Source organism: Platalea leucorodia (assembly GCF_965183815.1).
Source record: "Platalea leucorodia genome assembly, chromosome: 15".
Classification (NCBI taxonomy): Eukaryota; Metazoa; Chordata; class Aves; order Pelecaniformes; family Threskiornithidae; genus Platalea; species Platalea leucorodia.
This window is the reverse complement of record NC_138837.1, coordinates 2300205-2315212: the sequence shown is the minus strand read 5'-3', so window position 1 is coordinate 2315212 and position 15008 is coordinate 2300205. Positions and strand designations below refer to the sequence as shown.

At 49.5% G+C, this 15008-nt stretch overlaps 1 protein-coding gene across 4 annotated transcripts; it reads right to left on the bottom strand.

Annotated features, from left to right (window-relative positions):
* Window positions 1-1543: 1543 nt before the first annotated feature.
* Window positions 1544-14974, bottom strand: RBM18 (RNA binding motif protein 18). Of its 4 annotated transcripts, none has more exons than XM_082327441.1 (6): window positions 14636-14739; window positions 8330-8485; window positions 8102-8228; window positions 6757-7842; window positions 4834-4919; window positions 1544-3449 (listed from the first exon to the last, which is right to left on the bottom strand). In XM_082327441.1, the coding sequence occupies exons 4-6, from the start codon at window positions 7027-7029 to the stop codon at window positions 3290-3292; spliced, it is 519 nt and encodes a 172-aa protein (XP_082183567.1). In that variant the 5' UTR covers window positions 7030-7842; window positions 8102-8228; window positions 8330-8485; window positions 14636-14739; the 3' UTR covers window positions 1544-3289. The 4 variants fall into 4 exon arrangements, with proteins under 4 accessions (XP_082183567.1, XP_082183565.1, XP_082183566.1 ...); XM_082327439.1 differs by having other exon boundaries at window positions 1547-3449; window positions 6757-6843; XM_082327440.1 differs by having other exon boundaries at window positions 1547-3449; window positions 6757-6843; window positions 8330-8515; window positions 14636-14664.
* Between the last annotated feature and the right edge of the window lie 34 nt (window positions 14975-15008).

The following is a 15008-nucleotide window of genomic DNA, read 5'->3' as shown; positions in this document are numbered from 1 at the left end:
GGCCCTGCGGAGGAAGGCAGAGCGGCAGGGACAAGTGCGGAGGAGCAGCGCTGAGAAAGGACAATTTAAAGCTCTCGTCCACGCTGGCGGGGCCTGAATTGGCTCCGACCGCTCCAGAAGAAACACGTAGGAGTGAGTTTTCACGGACACCGCCATGAAAGCTGTCTGCCCCCCTACACAGCGCCGGTCGGAGCAGGGCAATGCAGGTTTTGTTTGCATCCGAGAGCGATGCAGGGCTGTAGCTGCCACAGCGCACCACGCCACGGCAACGCTGACAGCTCGCTCTGCTCTAATAATTACAGGCCAGGCACTCTGGGCCCTGCAAAGTCAGAACAGGAGCGGGAACAGGGTGACTTCAGCCCAGCCTCTGCCTTTCCCCGGCTGCGGGCTCAAGCCTGGGCCCTGCGGGCAGCCGGTCTCCTGCCCTCGCTGCCTGCTGAGAGCAGGCAGATCCCCGAAGCGCGGGTGACACGGCTGCCTGCACCGGGAACACGGTCCATGCAGCGCACGGGGAATGCGAAGCAGGGGAGTTGCTGGGCATCAGCACCAACTTCATCCCCTTTCTTTCCCCCCGTGCTCGCTCCCACCAGCACCGGAGCTGGTACGAGGCAGCGAGGAGGAGGCTGCACGCCCACGAGCACCCAGCCGGAATCCCCAGATTTGGGGTTAGGCGCGTTGCGTGCTCCCACGGGCGAGGGCACGATTTCGTACCTTTCCCGGGTGAGGAAGTCTCACCACAGGCAGGAAAATTGTTGAAATAGAGAAAAACCCCCACGGGGGAGGTGGTGAGCATCGTCCTTGGTATCCCACCTCGCCCCCGGGGATTTGCTGGAAGTGCAGGGGAAGCAAAGCAAGCCCTAAGGGGACAGGGCCGTGCCAGAGGTAGGAAACAGCCCCTGGGTGAGTCCCCGGGGGGCCGGCGGCCAAGCCCGCTCTCCTTCCCACCGCCAGCCTGCCACCCTCCGTACTCACGGCTTCAGAGCCGGCCGCATCCTCCACCAAAGCGACGCCACGCTTCCCGGTGCTTTTCCAACCTATTTTATGATGGCTGATAGGCAAAGCCCCGGAGCTGACGCTCACGAAAAACGTTACCGAGCATTTACCTCCTCCCAGCTCCAGGGTTAGAAACTCTGGTTTTGCTGCGCTCTCGCCACCGGCTGCCAAAGAGGAGCCGGGCCTTCGGGAAGCCGCAGCATTCCTGGGAAGCGCAGGCAGCACGAGCGCCTGCCAGGCCGGCGGCGGCGGGAACGACCGACACACACAGCGACCTGCAATAAAGCTCCCCCAGGTCTGAGTCTGGCCAGAGGACAGACAAGGCACTTCTGTTAGTGACTCTGGTAGGGAAAACAATAAAATAATAATAATAAAAAAAAAAAAAGACTACTGCTTTTGTACCCAGATTTGTATCAGTGGACTTCAGCTGATGCCAAGCATTTACCACCCTCCCTTCCTGCTTGCCACCCTCACGTTCCTGGAGGAAAGCATGCATTTTAAATGTTTATTTAGAGCCGTAAGAATGTCAACAAATTGTATTTAAATACAAATAAATATCAAAGTATATTTCTGACGGGAACACAACCACACACCCGATTTGAATCTAGGTATTTTCTAAATTCCTAATAGAAATAGAATTGATTGCTGTTCTAAGTAACACAGATACAGATCGGGAGGACTACAAACATTCGGGCACACAGGAACAAAACACAGGCTGTTCACAGAGGAATGTAAACGGGTGTTACTGACATTCACAGGGGTACTAACTCCCAAGGATACGACTTTTCTCTTTACTCAGGTACCCAAAAACTAGAAAGCAAACATTTAACAGCACAAGACCTACTTCTGAACAATTCGGGCTTTTAGCAATCCATCCATCGTACACGCGCACAGCTCCGTCCCGGGCGCTCGCTTCGGCAGCGGGAAGCGTGCTCTGCTCGGAGGGAGCGGCGCTGCTTCAGGAATACAAACCTTACTTTGCTCCGCCAGCGAGCAACACCTGCGTACAGAAACCAGGGGCTCTTTAAAAATTATTTCCCTCCTCTTGTTTGAGACCACTGTTAACCAGCTTGGGGAAGCAACTCAAGAGCGACCGACGGGGCGAAGATTCACCACAGGAAGGACCAGAGAGAGCAGACATCGGCCGATCAGACCGGCATCTCCGGGCCCGAGCGCACTCGTCCTCCAACGTCCCCCTTGCACGCACAGTCACAGCGCTGCGTGTACGAAGGAGAAAACACTGCCAGACAATGGGTTTTTTTCCTCAGATTTCTATTTTGCAGGTAACATTCAGGGAGAAGAATGTGCTGCAGATCAAACGGTTTAAGTGAAACGCCAGCCATTACACTTGTAAATTAAGCACCTGGTGCAGGTAACCCTCAGCGCACCGCGGAACCAGCGCGCCGCAAACGCTTGCGCCACGTTACACCAAGGGACAACCGACCACCTTTCGCTGGTCTGGCGGGCGGGCAAACGCCGAGGTCGTGTGCTTGACGGATGTCCTGAGGCTGCGGTGTTATTCTCGCGTTGTCACATCTGGTTTATGAAGAGCTGCCACTGAACGCAAACATTAGATAGGCCACTGCTGCGCTCTGAAGCTTACGGCACAGAGCAGACCTCGGTGGTGTGTAAATACACCAGTTCCTACACGGAGGCACATACCTACAGCCTAAGGGACACTGAAAATACCCGTGCTGTGTCGTGACTTGCCTTAAGGTTATCACATCATAAAGTCATACCTTAAAGTTTGCAAATCAAAATGCAAAATAAATTTGCTTTGGTGCCTATAAAATATTGCATGCACAGTTACTAAAAGTGTTGCAAAATCTATTTAAAATGAATTTTATTGAGATGAAAAAGTTTTCCATGGTAACTACAGAATGTTAATCAAAACCAAGTGCTTCCCCTCCATTAAAAACACAAATCGGAATAGTTTTTGTTCAAAAATACTTTAAAAAGTAATCAGTTAAATGGAGTATTTTTGGATGTGCTTTACTCCACACACTGGTTACTGTTTCTAATCTTGCTAATGAATGCACACTAACGAGAGGTTGTCGGCGCGTTCATCAGAGGCTTTGAAGGGAACCTACTTTTCTGAACAGCGCTCAGCTGCGGAGCTGCACTGGCAGTCAGGAGCATTCAGCAGACCACCTAAGGTGTTACAAAACTCGGTGCCGGGTACAGTGGTGTCGCGCTCAGGTGGCAGCATCCTTCGCACTCTACAAAGTACAAAAGCATTGGAGGACTCCAGCTATACACAGCAGTGTTTCTTGCTACCATTATCCATTCATAAGCATCATCTTCTGGATTTCCAGGCAGCTCTGGAATAAGGAGTAGTCCTTTTCTTATCCGGTGGTTTGAAGTAAGAATAAACAGGTGCTGCAGGGTATTCCGCATCTGGATTTTCTGCCATCATTTTCAGCTTGGCTTCAATGGCCTTTATTTTTGCACTGACACTGGAAAGAGGAAAAGCAGAAGCGAAATTGAGCTTGATGGTAGCATGGAATCAGACTACAGCAATCCAGAGATTCTGTTGACATGCGAATACTCAGTCACACGAGGAGGGGCTAGGCAGCCCCCACCGCTGCATTCACAAGCAGCGTGAAGTTGGGAGGCAGGAATCTACTGCTTAAAGCTCACGCTACTTCATCTCAATCCTCAGCACGGATTTGCTCCTCCAAGATATATCACAGCACCACAAAATAACGGTCCCTGCACCTACTCAGCACTTTCTTGAGGACACTGAGCGAGACAAGTACACAAGCAGGCTTCCTACTTCATGCAAAATGATGTCATGTAAAGAGGTCTGAGCACGTGCAGCAGAGCGCAGCTCAGATAACGCTGCTGGAAACAGCAGCGAAACGAAAGCCAGACTTCCTCCCAGCTACAAGACCGCTCGGGATGGGAAAACCCCAGACTCTAATTACGTCAGGAAGAAACGTTATTGCGGCATTAGCAGGGTTTATCCCAAAGGGAGAAGCTATCCTAGGTTACACCCCAAATTCCTAGGACTTTTGTTATTCACTGTCCTCCATTGGGAATGGACCAAGGAATGTTCCCTTCCCTGCTGTGGCTTCTTGCAGCATCCATCCTCACTAAAACAACTCCTTCGTTCCACTGACGTAGCTATCAATCTGCAGGACTCGGGTCTCTCTGCTTATTACTTCCCAGCGTGTTACTTCTGAATTCCAAGCTGATTTTATCTCTAGGCAAATTCGTTATCCCCAGTCCCAGTTCCTTACAGGGTGCCACTGACAGAACACAGAGGAAAATCACATACCCTCTCAACCAAACTGTGAATTAGCAAAGCAGCACTACATGCTTTAGGCAAGCGGAGGGGTTGAGAATTTAACTACATCCTGCAGAGAAGACCTACCCGCTCTAAAGCCAGGAAAAAAAAAATGGTTTTATGTGAAATACTACCTGTGATTTTGTTTTAAGCTTTTGCTGCTATAGAAGTTCTTGCTCACAAGCATTTTGCTTAATCAAATTAGTACAGTACAAAACCTCTCACTGAAATTCATATGAAGAAGTACAAAGCACATTCTGGCCAAAGCAGCTGGAATGTTACACACTCCCAGTTCCTCTCCTCACGTCTTTTCCTTCCTACTGCCCTAGTAGCTTCACGGGTTAGAAAATGAACTTCAAGTCTGAAGCGTTACCTTGTGAAGTCTGAACGAGTTACTTCGCAGCATGCTGCCCTTCTAGAAACAGCTTTTCTGCCATGTTATATTTTTAGCACAAAGATAATGCCAACAACTCTAGATCTTATTGAAGAAGCTAGTTCCATTAGCTGCCACTCCCCAAGTTTGGTCACCTCTCACCCACCCCATCTCCTACCTTAGGTTAGACTGGGGCGGCTCTGTGCTGGAAGACGGCTCCAGACTGATTGGAAGGATCTTCTCATTTTTATTGTGATCATATCTCTGCGAACAAGAGACCAAGGATTGAAGTCAGCTGGCATTACAAACAAAGAAACATTTGCGCACAGATACACTTTAAAGTTGTATTAACAACACCTCAGATTTTGTAAAGCTTTTGCTAGGAATGATTTTGGTGGCCAAACGCTGGAACAAATCCCAACCATAATATTTGTTTAGTAGCAACGTGGAACTTAGACTCTGATACTGAACACTTACGTGCATTGTACTATGGATCCTTAAACCTTACCCTGTCTTATCACTTCTTGTTCCCCTCTATATAAGGGCAGGAAGTAAAGATGGTAAATTTTAAGGTAACTACTGTATTGTATTGCTATACTCTTTACACAGATGTTGTGCAGAGTCAGAAGGTAACTCAAGCACACGGCTGCACAGAACTGTGCAGTGCTGGGAGAGAAGAAAAAAAAAAAAGACCAGTTTGGAACCACCTCTTGTCTGAGAAAGCAGCTTGTGAGTCTGTCGTCTCTGCAGGCAACGGGCCTCCTGAACTACCCGCAGTGTTCTGCTTCCTTATTTCGCTTGGCACAAAGTCAGGTTTGTTTTTCAGCAGAGCTGCTCAAACTGACGCTGTCTGGTAAGCCTTGGCCACTCATCTTAAAACTACTTAGCATGGTGCTGGTATTGTCTAAAATAAACACTTGTTACAAGAAGCCAAAGTTTTATGTTGTTAAATCTTTCCATTCACCGATTAGAAAATGCCATGCAAACTGAACTGATTATTTATGCATGTTCTTCAGCGTAGCCCGGAGAGCCAAGCACTGCGCTACCCCGCTGAACTCCCAGCCGAGCAGACACTCGCTCCTCTGGCTGAAAGTCCTTTTATGGCCCGATCGTTCTTCAGGCATCTGGAAGCACATGGTGCTCCAGTAGCCGCACAGCTAAGGAAAATGGAGACTGGATTTGCACAAGCTTGGATATGCTGACAAGAGCCTGGAGCCCTTGAAGCCAATAATTAAAACAACGTGGCCTCCCCCAACAGAGATACCTGGTTTGGCTTTTTTTTTTAGCATCCAAAACAGATGCGCTAGTACACTTGGTAAGAGAAAGGGTAGAAAGCTGCTTGGAGGATAATAAACACATGCTAAAAGCAAACTACCCAAAGGAAAATAACAACAAGAAGCTCCTCCCCGCCTCCCCCAAAATCCATTTATCCGCAAAGAAAGTTATTCATAATAAATTGCTTTATCAAATACCAGATAGTAATAACTGCAGGAGAAACAAGACAAGAATTTAAAAAAAAATTTAAAAAAGGATGTTCCACAAGGTACTGCCTAAGGTAATATTAACAACTTCTTTATGTTTTGTGCAACAGAGCAAGCAATAAAAGGTTATTTAGCTTAGATGTGAAATATGTTGTTTTAAAGTCAGAGGTAATTAGAGCTGCTGCCACATAAGTGCTTTCAGAAGTGGAACAAAGCAACAAAGTACTTGGTAATTGGGAATTTCCATGCATCTCCTATCCAAAAAGGGAGCAAAACCACAAAGGGAAGGATACAAACTTTCAGCCAATCACTCATTAAGTTTGGGAAAAGTTAAAATGTGGACATTTATAGAAGTAATCTCTTCATATCGCTCTGATCAGAAACTCCCTTAAAGAACATCAGGTTAAAGGGCCTATTCTTACTCACAGCTAATCCAGCAGAGTTTTCATAGACAGGAGAAGTAGCAGATTGTTAATAGTGTTTCTATGAGAGTTATTTCCTAGAATAGAGTGAAATTATCTCGCCAGGCTAAGATAGCCTTGATAAGAATTGTTCCTTAATATTAACATTTTTCAATTTCGCAGACTAAAAGCAGTTCTTATTTACACCAAGCAGCTTACCTTGACTTGTGCATGTGCCCACCGCACCACCAATTTCTTGGAAAGGGCCAGCTTCCCATTGAGACACTGGATCGCCTTTTCTGCTTCCTGCACAGGATGCACAGGAAGACAGTTCAATAAACAAACCAAGTCTTTAGTCAAAACCAACTCAGATGTAAAGAGCCTTTTTTCTTTGCAAATCAGTCTACTGTAAGTACAGCTAACTGACAGCAAAGAAAGTTTATCCCATTGTATCCCAATCCAGGAATATCTTTGGAAGATGCCAAGATTCATTTCAGTAACCAGACTTTTATAAACCAGTAAGGCTGATTCTTTCACTTGTTTTGGGGGAGGAAATGGGGAAAAAGATCAGGAGTTTGAAAATACCAAATGTCAAGGCCACTGGAACAGCATTCTGAGGGAAGTTTATGCTACAGGAATTTTTCTAGAAAATACTGTGACTCTTTCCAATGATTACATGGGTCTCATTAACACCTATCTATGCTTATTCCAGATCCTGCTCGTGCGCACTGGGGGAGTTATCCACTCGGTCCTGATCCAGGCTCAGCAGCGGAATCTCGGCTTCAAGACACTCCCATAAAACTTGATTCACGGCAGTTGAAAATGTACGTTGCAATGCTGTTCCACCTTGCCACGAATAATCATTCCAGCATAGCTTCTAGAGCCAACGCACTGTGTCAGGGCTCTTCTGGCATCCTTACCAGCAATTGCACAGCAAAAAGATGAGGGCATACAACAACAAGCCATCTCCAAACACACTGTTCTTCATAACTGTTGAACAATTCTAGCAGAATTGTGACAAAATAACTACTGCTCTGATGTTACAGGGGGGCGTGACTTGAAATTTTGACTTGTAACAAGAGCTGAAGCCCCAAATGGACAGCCAGGGGCAGTTCACTCCAGGATGCTGCAGATTTGTCACGTCCTACATCTGGCAGCATCACAGAAGTTGGTGTTTGTGCGTTCATGAAGCCAAAGAAAAACCAGGGGGACTTCAGAGCAGTTCTGGATTTCAGGTGGTCTGGCAGGCTGATCCAAGGCTCTGTGTGGATCGCAGCATCTCCACTGTACAACTCCAGAAGCTCGCTACAAAAGCGGACCAAAGAATTAGCCCTTTCCAATTAGCATTAGAAAGCAGGATCCAGGAAGAAAGAGCACAGGAGAAAGGAAATCGCTATTGCTGCTTCCAGGAGCAGTCACGGAGTGGGGCTGTTAAGAGCCCATGGGTTTGTGTAGACAAGGTATATAACTTATCCCTTCCTGTTTTAGCTTTACATTGACACTAAAAAAAAAAAAAAGATGGGGAAAGAAGCCAGTCATTTTACTTTAGGTAAAAGCAACATACCTGTTTGGTTTCAAAGTTCACAAAACAGTAACCCCTCGGCTGCCCCTCCAGAGCACCGGACTTGTGAAAGAGAAAATCAAATTGCTTTACTTTGCCAAACTTCTGAAGGAGTTTGAGAAGGTGGTATCTGAAGGGGAGAGAAGACATTTATGAAACCTTTCACCACTCTGAAAACAGGGCGATAGAGAGGAACCCCCCGACACACACGCACACATCACTGTCAGTTACCCAGGCAGTTCGGCTGTGTCATACGTATTCCCAAACACCGGCGGAGGTGGGTGCCCCGTACAGCAACGCTTCAGCATCCATAGCTCTGAGCTGCGTTATCAGCGACTGCTCTAAAACCCCAAGACACAAAGCTTCCTTCCCTCCCGGCGGTGCCAGCTGAAGGGCACGCAGAAGATCTATTAACAGCTGGGTTTTGGACAATTATGCAACGTTTTGCTAGGAGCCTAGGAGGGCTTTGCCTCCTGCTTCTCAATCACACCTACTTTCAAGCATAAACACTGTGTCCCCCCCCTCCCTAGCCCTGATACAACCGCCTGAAGCTCCATCCCCTGCATTCCCTCTCCCTGCACAAGCAGTCCTAGCCCAGTCCACAGCACCCTGCGCCCCTCAGGATCCCGGCTATTCTTGCGGCCCTCCCTCTCCCCATACAAGCACTCCTAGTCCCATCCCTTCCCTGTGCCAAGCGGTATCAGTGCACTGACAAGGACGTGGCCAGATCATACAGAAACACAGCCACTCTCCCCCTTGCCTGGCAGAGCTGGGGAAGCAGGAAGACAGAAGAATGAGCAGAACAAACTGCAACCGGGAATTGACAGTAGACCAGGCAAAAAAAGGCTCCAGACAACCTCAGTACCATCCAGGCCAAATCTGCCAGGGCTTCTGGCTCAGACAGCTTTTCAGTGACATGCACATGAAAGTCAGACACTTATTTAGCCAATTATCTTCCTGCCATCCAGTGGGGAGCGTGCTGTTTCCAATAAAACTGGGAAAAACCAGAGTAAATCTGTCTGCTTAGTATCTAGTGCACTGAGCAACTTAAAATTAGGAGCACATTTGTTGTACAGGCCACATCTAATCCCAAAAGTTCTTTGCAGCTTCTTTTGGTTCCCTGGGATGAAAGTGTTTAACACTAGCTGACCGAGAAGGAAAATGACACCTGTTTCTATTTCACTGCCTGGCCCCATCCCTACAGTTCAAGCATTGTCTAAGGGTTTAATAAGGGCATCTTAGTCAGGACTCGTCTTCTCCTGATCAGCTGTACAGCGTTCATTAGCAAGCCACGTAGTCTAAGCCAGTTTTCAGCTTGCAAGGTAACACTCAGCACTCTGAAAGCCTACCAGGATAACTCAACGTGCACACGGACCACCAGGCACTGGATGAAACCTTGCATGTCCAGATGTGAATGACCAGTAGTGGCCCAAGACGGCCAAACGCATCAGGCAACTTTAGGGACAGTCCAAATGGGAAGGGCAGACAACATTTTTCCTAATAAAGCCCGATAGGATGTTTGAAAAGGGCCATAGCCCTTTGTTAAGCTTCAGAAGCCAGGCAAGAAAGTTCCAGGAATGTGAGTCATCTCACAGGATGGGTCACGGTGGACATTCAGGATATGCACTTTTAAAGAGGTGAAGGTGCAGCAAGTGTTCAGACGAGCAGTGCAGAAGGGCCAAGTTTTCCCCCAGGGGAACAAACACGTTGTAATTGATTATGGAAGGCTTCCTACATCCTTTGGAATACAGACGGAGCACTGTGGTCTTCCAAGAGGCCTATGAACCCTCAGTCTCTGCTCAGAAGGCGGGGGAGACAGAAAAGCAAGAGCAGGGGAAAAAAAAAAAAAAAAAAAGGAGCTGGGTACAGAGTAGCCAACTTCCACCACTGCACCTCAAGCTACCAACAAGCAGTCACAGACGTACAAGTGAAAACACTAACTTTGGAGACGTGATGTATATAAAACCCCACGTGTTGAACCTTCAGAGCCTCCAAAATATGTAAATGCACCTCAGGGTTGTTTCTATAAACATATTGCTACAAAAAGCACTTGCAATTTCGGCAGTATGAAAATAGAGTCCTTACCACCAGGATGCTGTTCCCCCTTAGGCAATTACAGGGGCAGTGGAAGAGCAACGATGATTCCCATTGCATTTTGTTCAGCAACAACAAAAGCCCTGCAGCCACCCTGCTAAAAGGAACGCTTTGTGGGTTTTTTTCCTGAAGACCTCTGCATTCAAATAATACTTTCTTAGCAGCAGAGTGGTAGCTGTTCCTTTAAAACAAATTTCATTAAGAGTCTAGCAGCAACCTATGTAATCTATTTTATCTAGAATCCGTAAACTGCAGATGATGGAAATGCTATTTTCCAACCATGCACGCAATTTTTACAACTGCAGGTCACCTGCTCTCCATGGAACAGTTCAGAAATGAAGCCTTGCATAACTAAAAGTTTCAGGCTATGATTATGACTTGTTATTGTTAACATAGTGAGGGCATTAACAGTAACTTGACGAGTAGTCTCCAAGCCAAGAGGACTTCAGTAGTGAAGGAAGACCTGCCACGGAAAACCCGAAGCCTTAAAAAAAAGCGAGAACGTGTAAAAAGCTTTACTATGGCAACGACTTGGGTTATCCAGAGCTGGGAAGCTATTCGCACAGATGTGGCCCCACCGTGCTGCACAGATCACCGCAGCCAACCTCAATTTCCACTTCCCGTCATCTGATGTGAATGCGCGACAAACCAGCAGCTCCCCCATTTCCTTTTCCTCCGCTCTTCCTCCTGGCACCCCGAGCGCTATTCAAACACAGGCAAGGCTTCCTCTGAACAATGCTGTCCCAAGGATACCGCAAAGGTACCGGGCCACATGCGAAACCTATTATTGCAAAGAATTTTGCCCCACTGGGAGTCAGGAGGAGTCTGTAACAACAACTTCTGCACACATTGTTTTCTAGATGAGACTCATCAAGATGGGATCCTAGACACGCAGCAGAACAGCCAAGGAAGTTGAACACCCGCTATTTCATACCTGCGGAAAATGAATGGTCATTCGAAGGCTACTGTAAACCAGGTAATATGTATGTGTAGCTGTAGAGCTGGAAGCGCAACATTTTGGACAGGCAAAACTTTAAAAATCTCAAAAGGCTTCACGAACAGGAATGGGCAGAGGAGGCAGTCCTACTCTGCTTGCCACGCAGGAGACATAACTAAAGTACAGGGTTTTTCCCCCGCAGGACGAGAGCACCGAGAGGTCATGTGAACAAACGGTTGTGCCACCGCACATCTCCTACCCCACTGGGCAGCTGGGGGACAAATGCTGCACCAAGCAATGCTCACGGTGACGGTGAGGGGACTCCCTGGCTTCCTTGCTCAGTAATACCAAACCCAGAACTGACCATCCGCTGCCCTTCTCGTGCACTGCCACGGCGGGCCCCACAGCAGGGATCACTCAGCATCAGAAGTGCCTGGAGACGATGTCCTGCACCATGAACAGCTGCGCGGTCCTATGGTGGCAGCTCACCTCCTTCCAGCTGCTGAGAGTACACTCAGCAGACTCCTAATACTATCTTCTTCCACAGGCAGAACAGTCCTCTAAGGATGCTGGATAGAAGAGAAGTCCCCCAAACAAACATTACTGGTAAGGAGGAATGCCCACCAGAAGACCCACCATACCCCAGTACGTAGGGTATGTCAGCGTTCAAGATCCTTTGAGACTCCCATCTGAGTCACAGTTACTCAGTATGTGCAAAAACCTCCTATAAGCCATCAACTTGCAGGCTGTAATTTGTGGGCAGCCCTACATTTATAAATTCCTATTACTGCAGCTTGTGCTCAAATGTGTATGTTACCTATTAACTCCCTAGCGCTTGATTGCAGCTATAGGTTGCTCTCTAAATGGAAGTCTTGGATTAATTCAAGACTTTCTGAACTCATTTCTGCTCAAGAAAGTCACACCCAGTTATTAACCCTGCTAACAACTCAATCAACTTTACTCCGTCTTAAACAAATCTAACATAGAAATTGCAGGGGCAACCCTTTAAAAATCAGATAAAAGCAGCAAATGAAGAAACAGCTATTTAGTTTTCAGGTGTATGTTTTTAGTCATGTGATTAGTAACCCCAACAGGGATAATTCAGATAAGCAACTATGAGCAGAGATGTGAGCCGTTAGGATACGAAAGTAAGGGTGGAGATGATTTATAGAAACTTACTGACCTGACGCAAAACTGCACTCTTTCTCTCTCCACTGACAACGTGTTAAAAGGAACTTCCTCTTTTTTTATTCACAAGGAAACAGATTACAATATAGTTTGCAGGAGAGAACAGCCACTTTTAAAGTAAAACCAAAAGCAAGACACAGAATTATAAAGCCTGAAATAAGCAACAAGCACTGACACTCATCACTGGGTGAACTTTAAACATTTAGTAGCATGGAAGCACTCTAGGTCTGATGATGCTGGAGAACGAAGCCCCTTGCCCCCAGCCGTGTTGCTGCTCTAGACACGATCCCCGGCAGCGAGGGCACCAGGGCAGCCGTGCCCCAGGCCCAGACTGCTGAATTCATGCAGCTGCAACAGGTTGTTCGAAGAGAAACAGCCCACTCGTGTAAGAAGCCAACTGAAACCCACAAAACTCATTTCACCCAAGCTATGAAAACAGTAAATTTTGCCATATAAAGCTATTATTTGTCTGGCCTAGATTCAGAGGAACAACCTAGGCTGAAAAGGTCTTTAAGAACCCCACTAATGATCACCCCGGGAAGCGAAGGATCTAATGCATTTACAAACACCCACTGTTCTTCCCCTCACGCTAACCCAGTTTCCCGAATCTTTAAGGACTCAGCAAACAACACGCTCAAGAAGTCCTATATTGAATTTTACGTGGTCAGTGAATGTGGACAAACCAGAGTAACATAGCTGTGGGATAAAAATGGTAATTAATGCAGAAACCACGCAAAGCTGAATGGCTGAAAAGCACAATGCATTAATGATTCCATTTAGAGGCTATTAGAAAACTGCTCTGCTAAGATGAACCACATTTAGAATTAAAACCTAGCACCTGCACACACACAAAAAGAAGCAGGAAGAAAAAGTATTCCATGACAGGCATATACAATAGTTAATCAAAAATGCTTGTTTCTTAGAAGTGTATAAACCCCAAATTGTTTTGGTTTGGGCTTTTTTTTTTTTTTATACAACCTACTGATTTCTCAGCACACTATCCAAATATTGGACAGCAAGTCATATTTCCTTGACAATTTAGCTGTTCAAATATGATGTTTGCTCAGAAGATAATTATCTGTAGCCTGGAGAAAACACAAAATGCATACACACATGCGTTTGATTCATGCACTTATCCACCATAAGCAGCCCATCACACCACACCCTACCTCATTACCCCTCAGTCACTCGAGTAACTCTCCTCTGTTCAACCTACACCCCGCTGCTGGCACCAGCAACATAACAAAACAAGGCACTCGGTCACCCTGAAAGTCTCAAACCTAAAATTCTAACATTTCCCTAGTCTAGAAAACATGTTTTCAACTCCTGGCCTTCCAGCCTGAGCGGTGACTCCGGGGATCGCTCTCTGCAGTAGTTAAGCGCCTGCCTCTGAGCCCCTCGGTCCGCGGGGCCAGCGCAGCCCTGGAGACCCCCCCCCACCCCCCCCCACCCCTTCAGGCCATCCGCTGCCAGGCAGCGGCACCGGGCAGACCCCGGGGCACCCACTCAGCGCCGTGGGACCTGGGACCGGCTGGCAAATCTGCTCGAGTGGGTGCCCATCACCCCTCGCTGCAGGGCAGAGGCCAGAGCGGGCTGTGCTCCATCAGGCTGCGCTGCCCTCCTGGGCACGGGGAACCCACAGCGCGGGTCCCCCGAACTGTCACCCACCCCACACCCCGGCAAGGCCCCGGCACCGGAGAGTGGGCAGCGCTGGGACCTAACGCCGGGCCCTCAGGGGTGGCCAGGGCTGGGGAGGGACAGGGCAGGAACGCCAGCGGCTGGGGGGGGGGGGGGGGACCGGGGCGGGGAGATGTGTCACTGTCCGGGGGTGCTGCGCTGCTGGGGGGGGGTGCGGGCCCTTTGGGGGGCAACGGGGGGGGCAGCACCATTGCTGTAGGGGGACACGGCCCCTTTGGGGGGTAAGAAGGGGGCAGCACCGCTGGTGCGGGGGCACACGGCCCCACCGGGGGGTAACGGGGGGCAGCACCGCTGGTGCGGGGGGACACGGCCCCACCGGGGGGTAACGGGGGGCAGCACCGCTGGTGCGGGGGCACACGGCCCCACCGGGGGGTAACGGGGGGCAGCACCGCTGGTGCGGGGGGACACGGCCCCACCGGGGGGTAACGGGGGGCAGCACCGCTGGTGCGGGGGGACACGGCCCCACCGGGGGGTAACGGGGGGGGCGGTGCCGCTGCTGGGGGCGGGGAAGCGGGAGGGAGGCGGCGCCCCCGAGGGCCGGGGGCCGGGGGAGGCGGTGCCGCTGACGGGGGGTGCCGGGAGCGCCCGGGGGGCGCGGCGCCGCGCAGACGGTCACTCACTCGGTGATCTTGGGGTCGAGGTTGCCGATCCAGAGGCGGTGCCCGTCCTGCAGGGCGCCCTCGGAGAGGATGGAGGCGTTCTCCAGCGGCAGCGTCTGGCGCCCCGGCTCCATGGCTCTGCGGAGGGCACCAGTGAGAGCGGGGCGGGGGAGGCGGGCGGGGGCCGGGGCCGGGGGACGCGCCGGGCCGGGGCCGCACTCACCATGACACCGCGGGACCGCGCAGGCCGCGGCCGCTCCGTCCTCGCGCAGGCCTCACCCCGCCCTTGGCGCCGCTTCGTGACGCAACGGCGCGGCGCGGCCCGATGACGTTGGCTGGAGTGCGCGGCGCTGCGCGACGGTGAGCGGGGCGGCGGACGCCCGCCCTCGCCCTC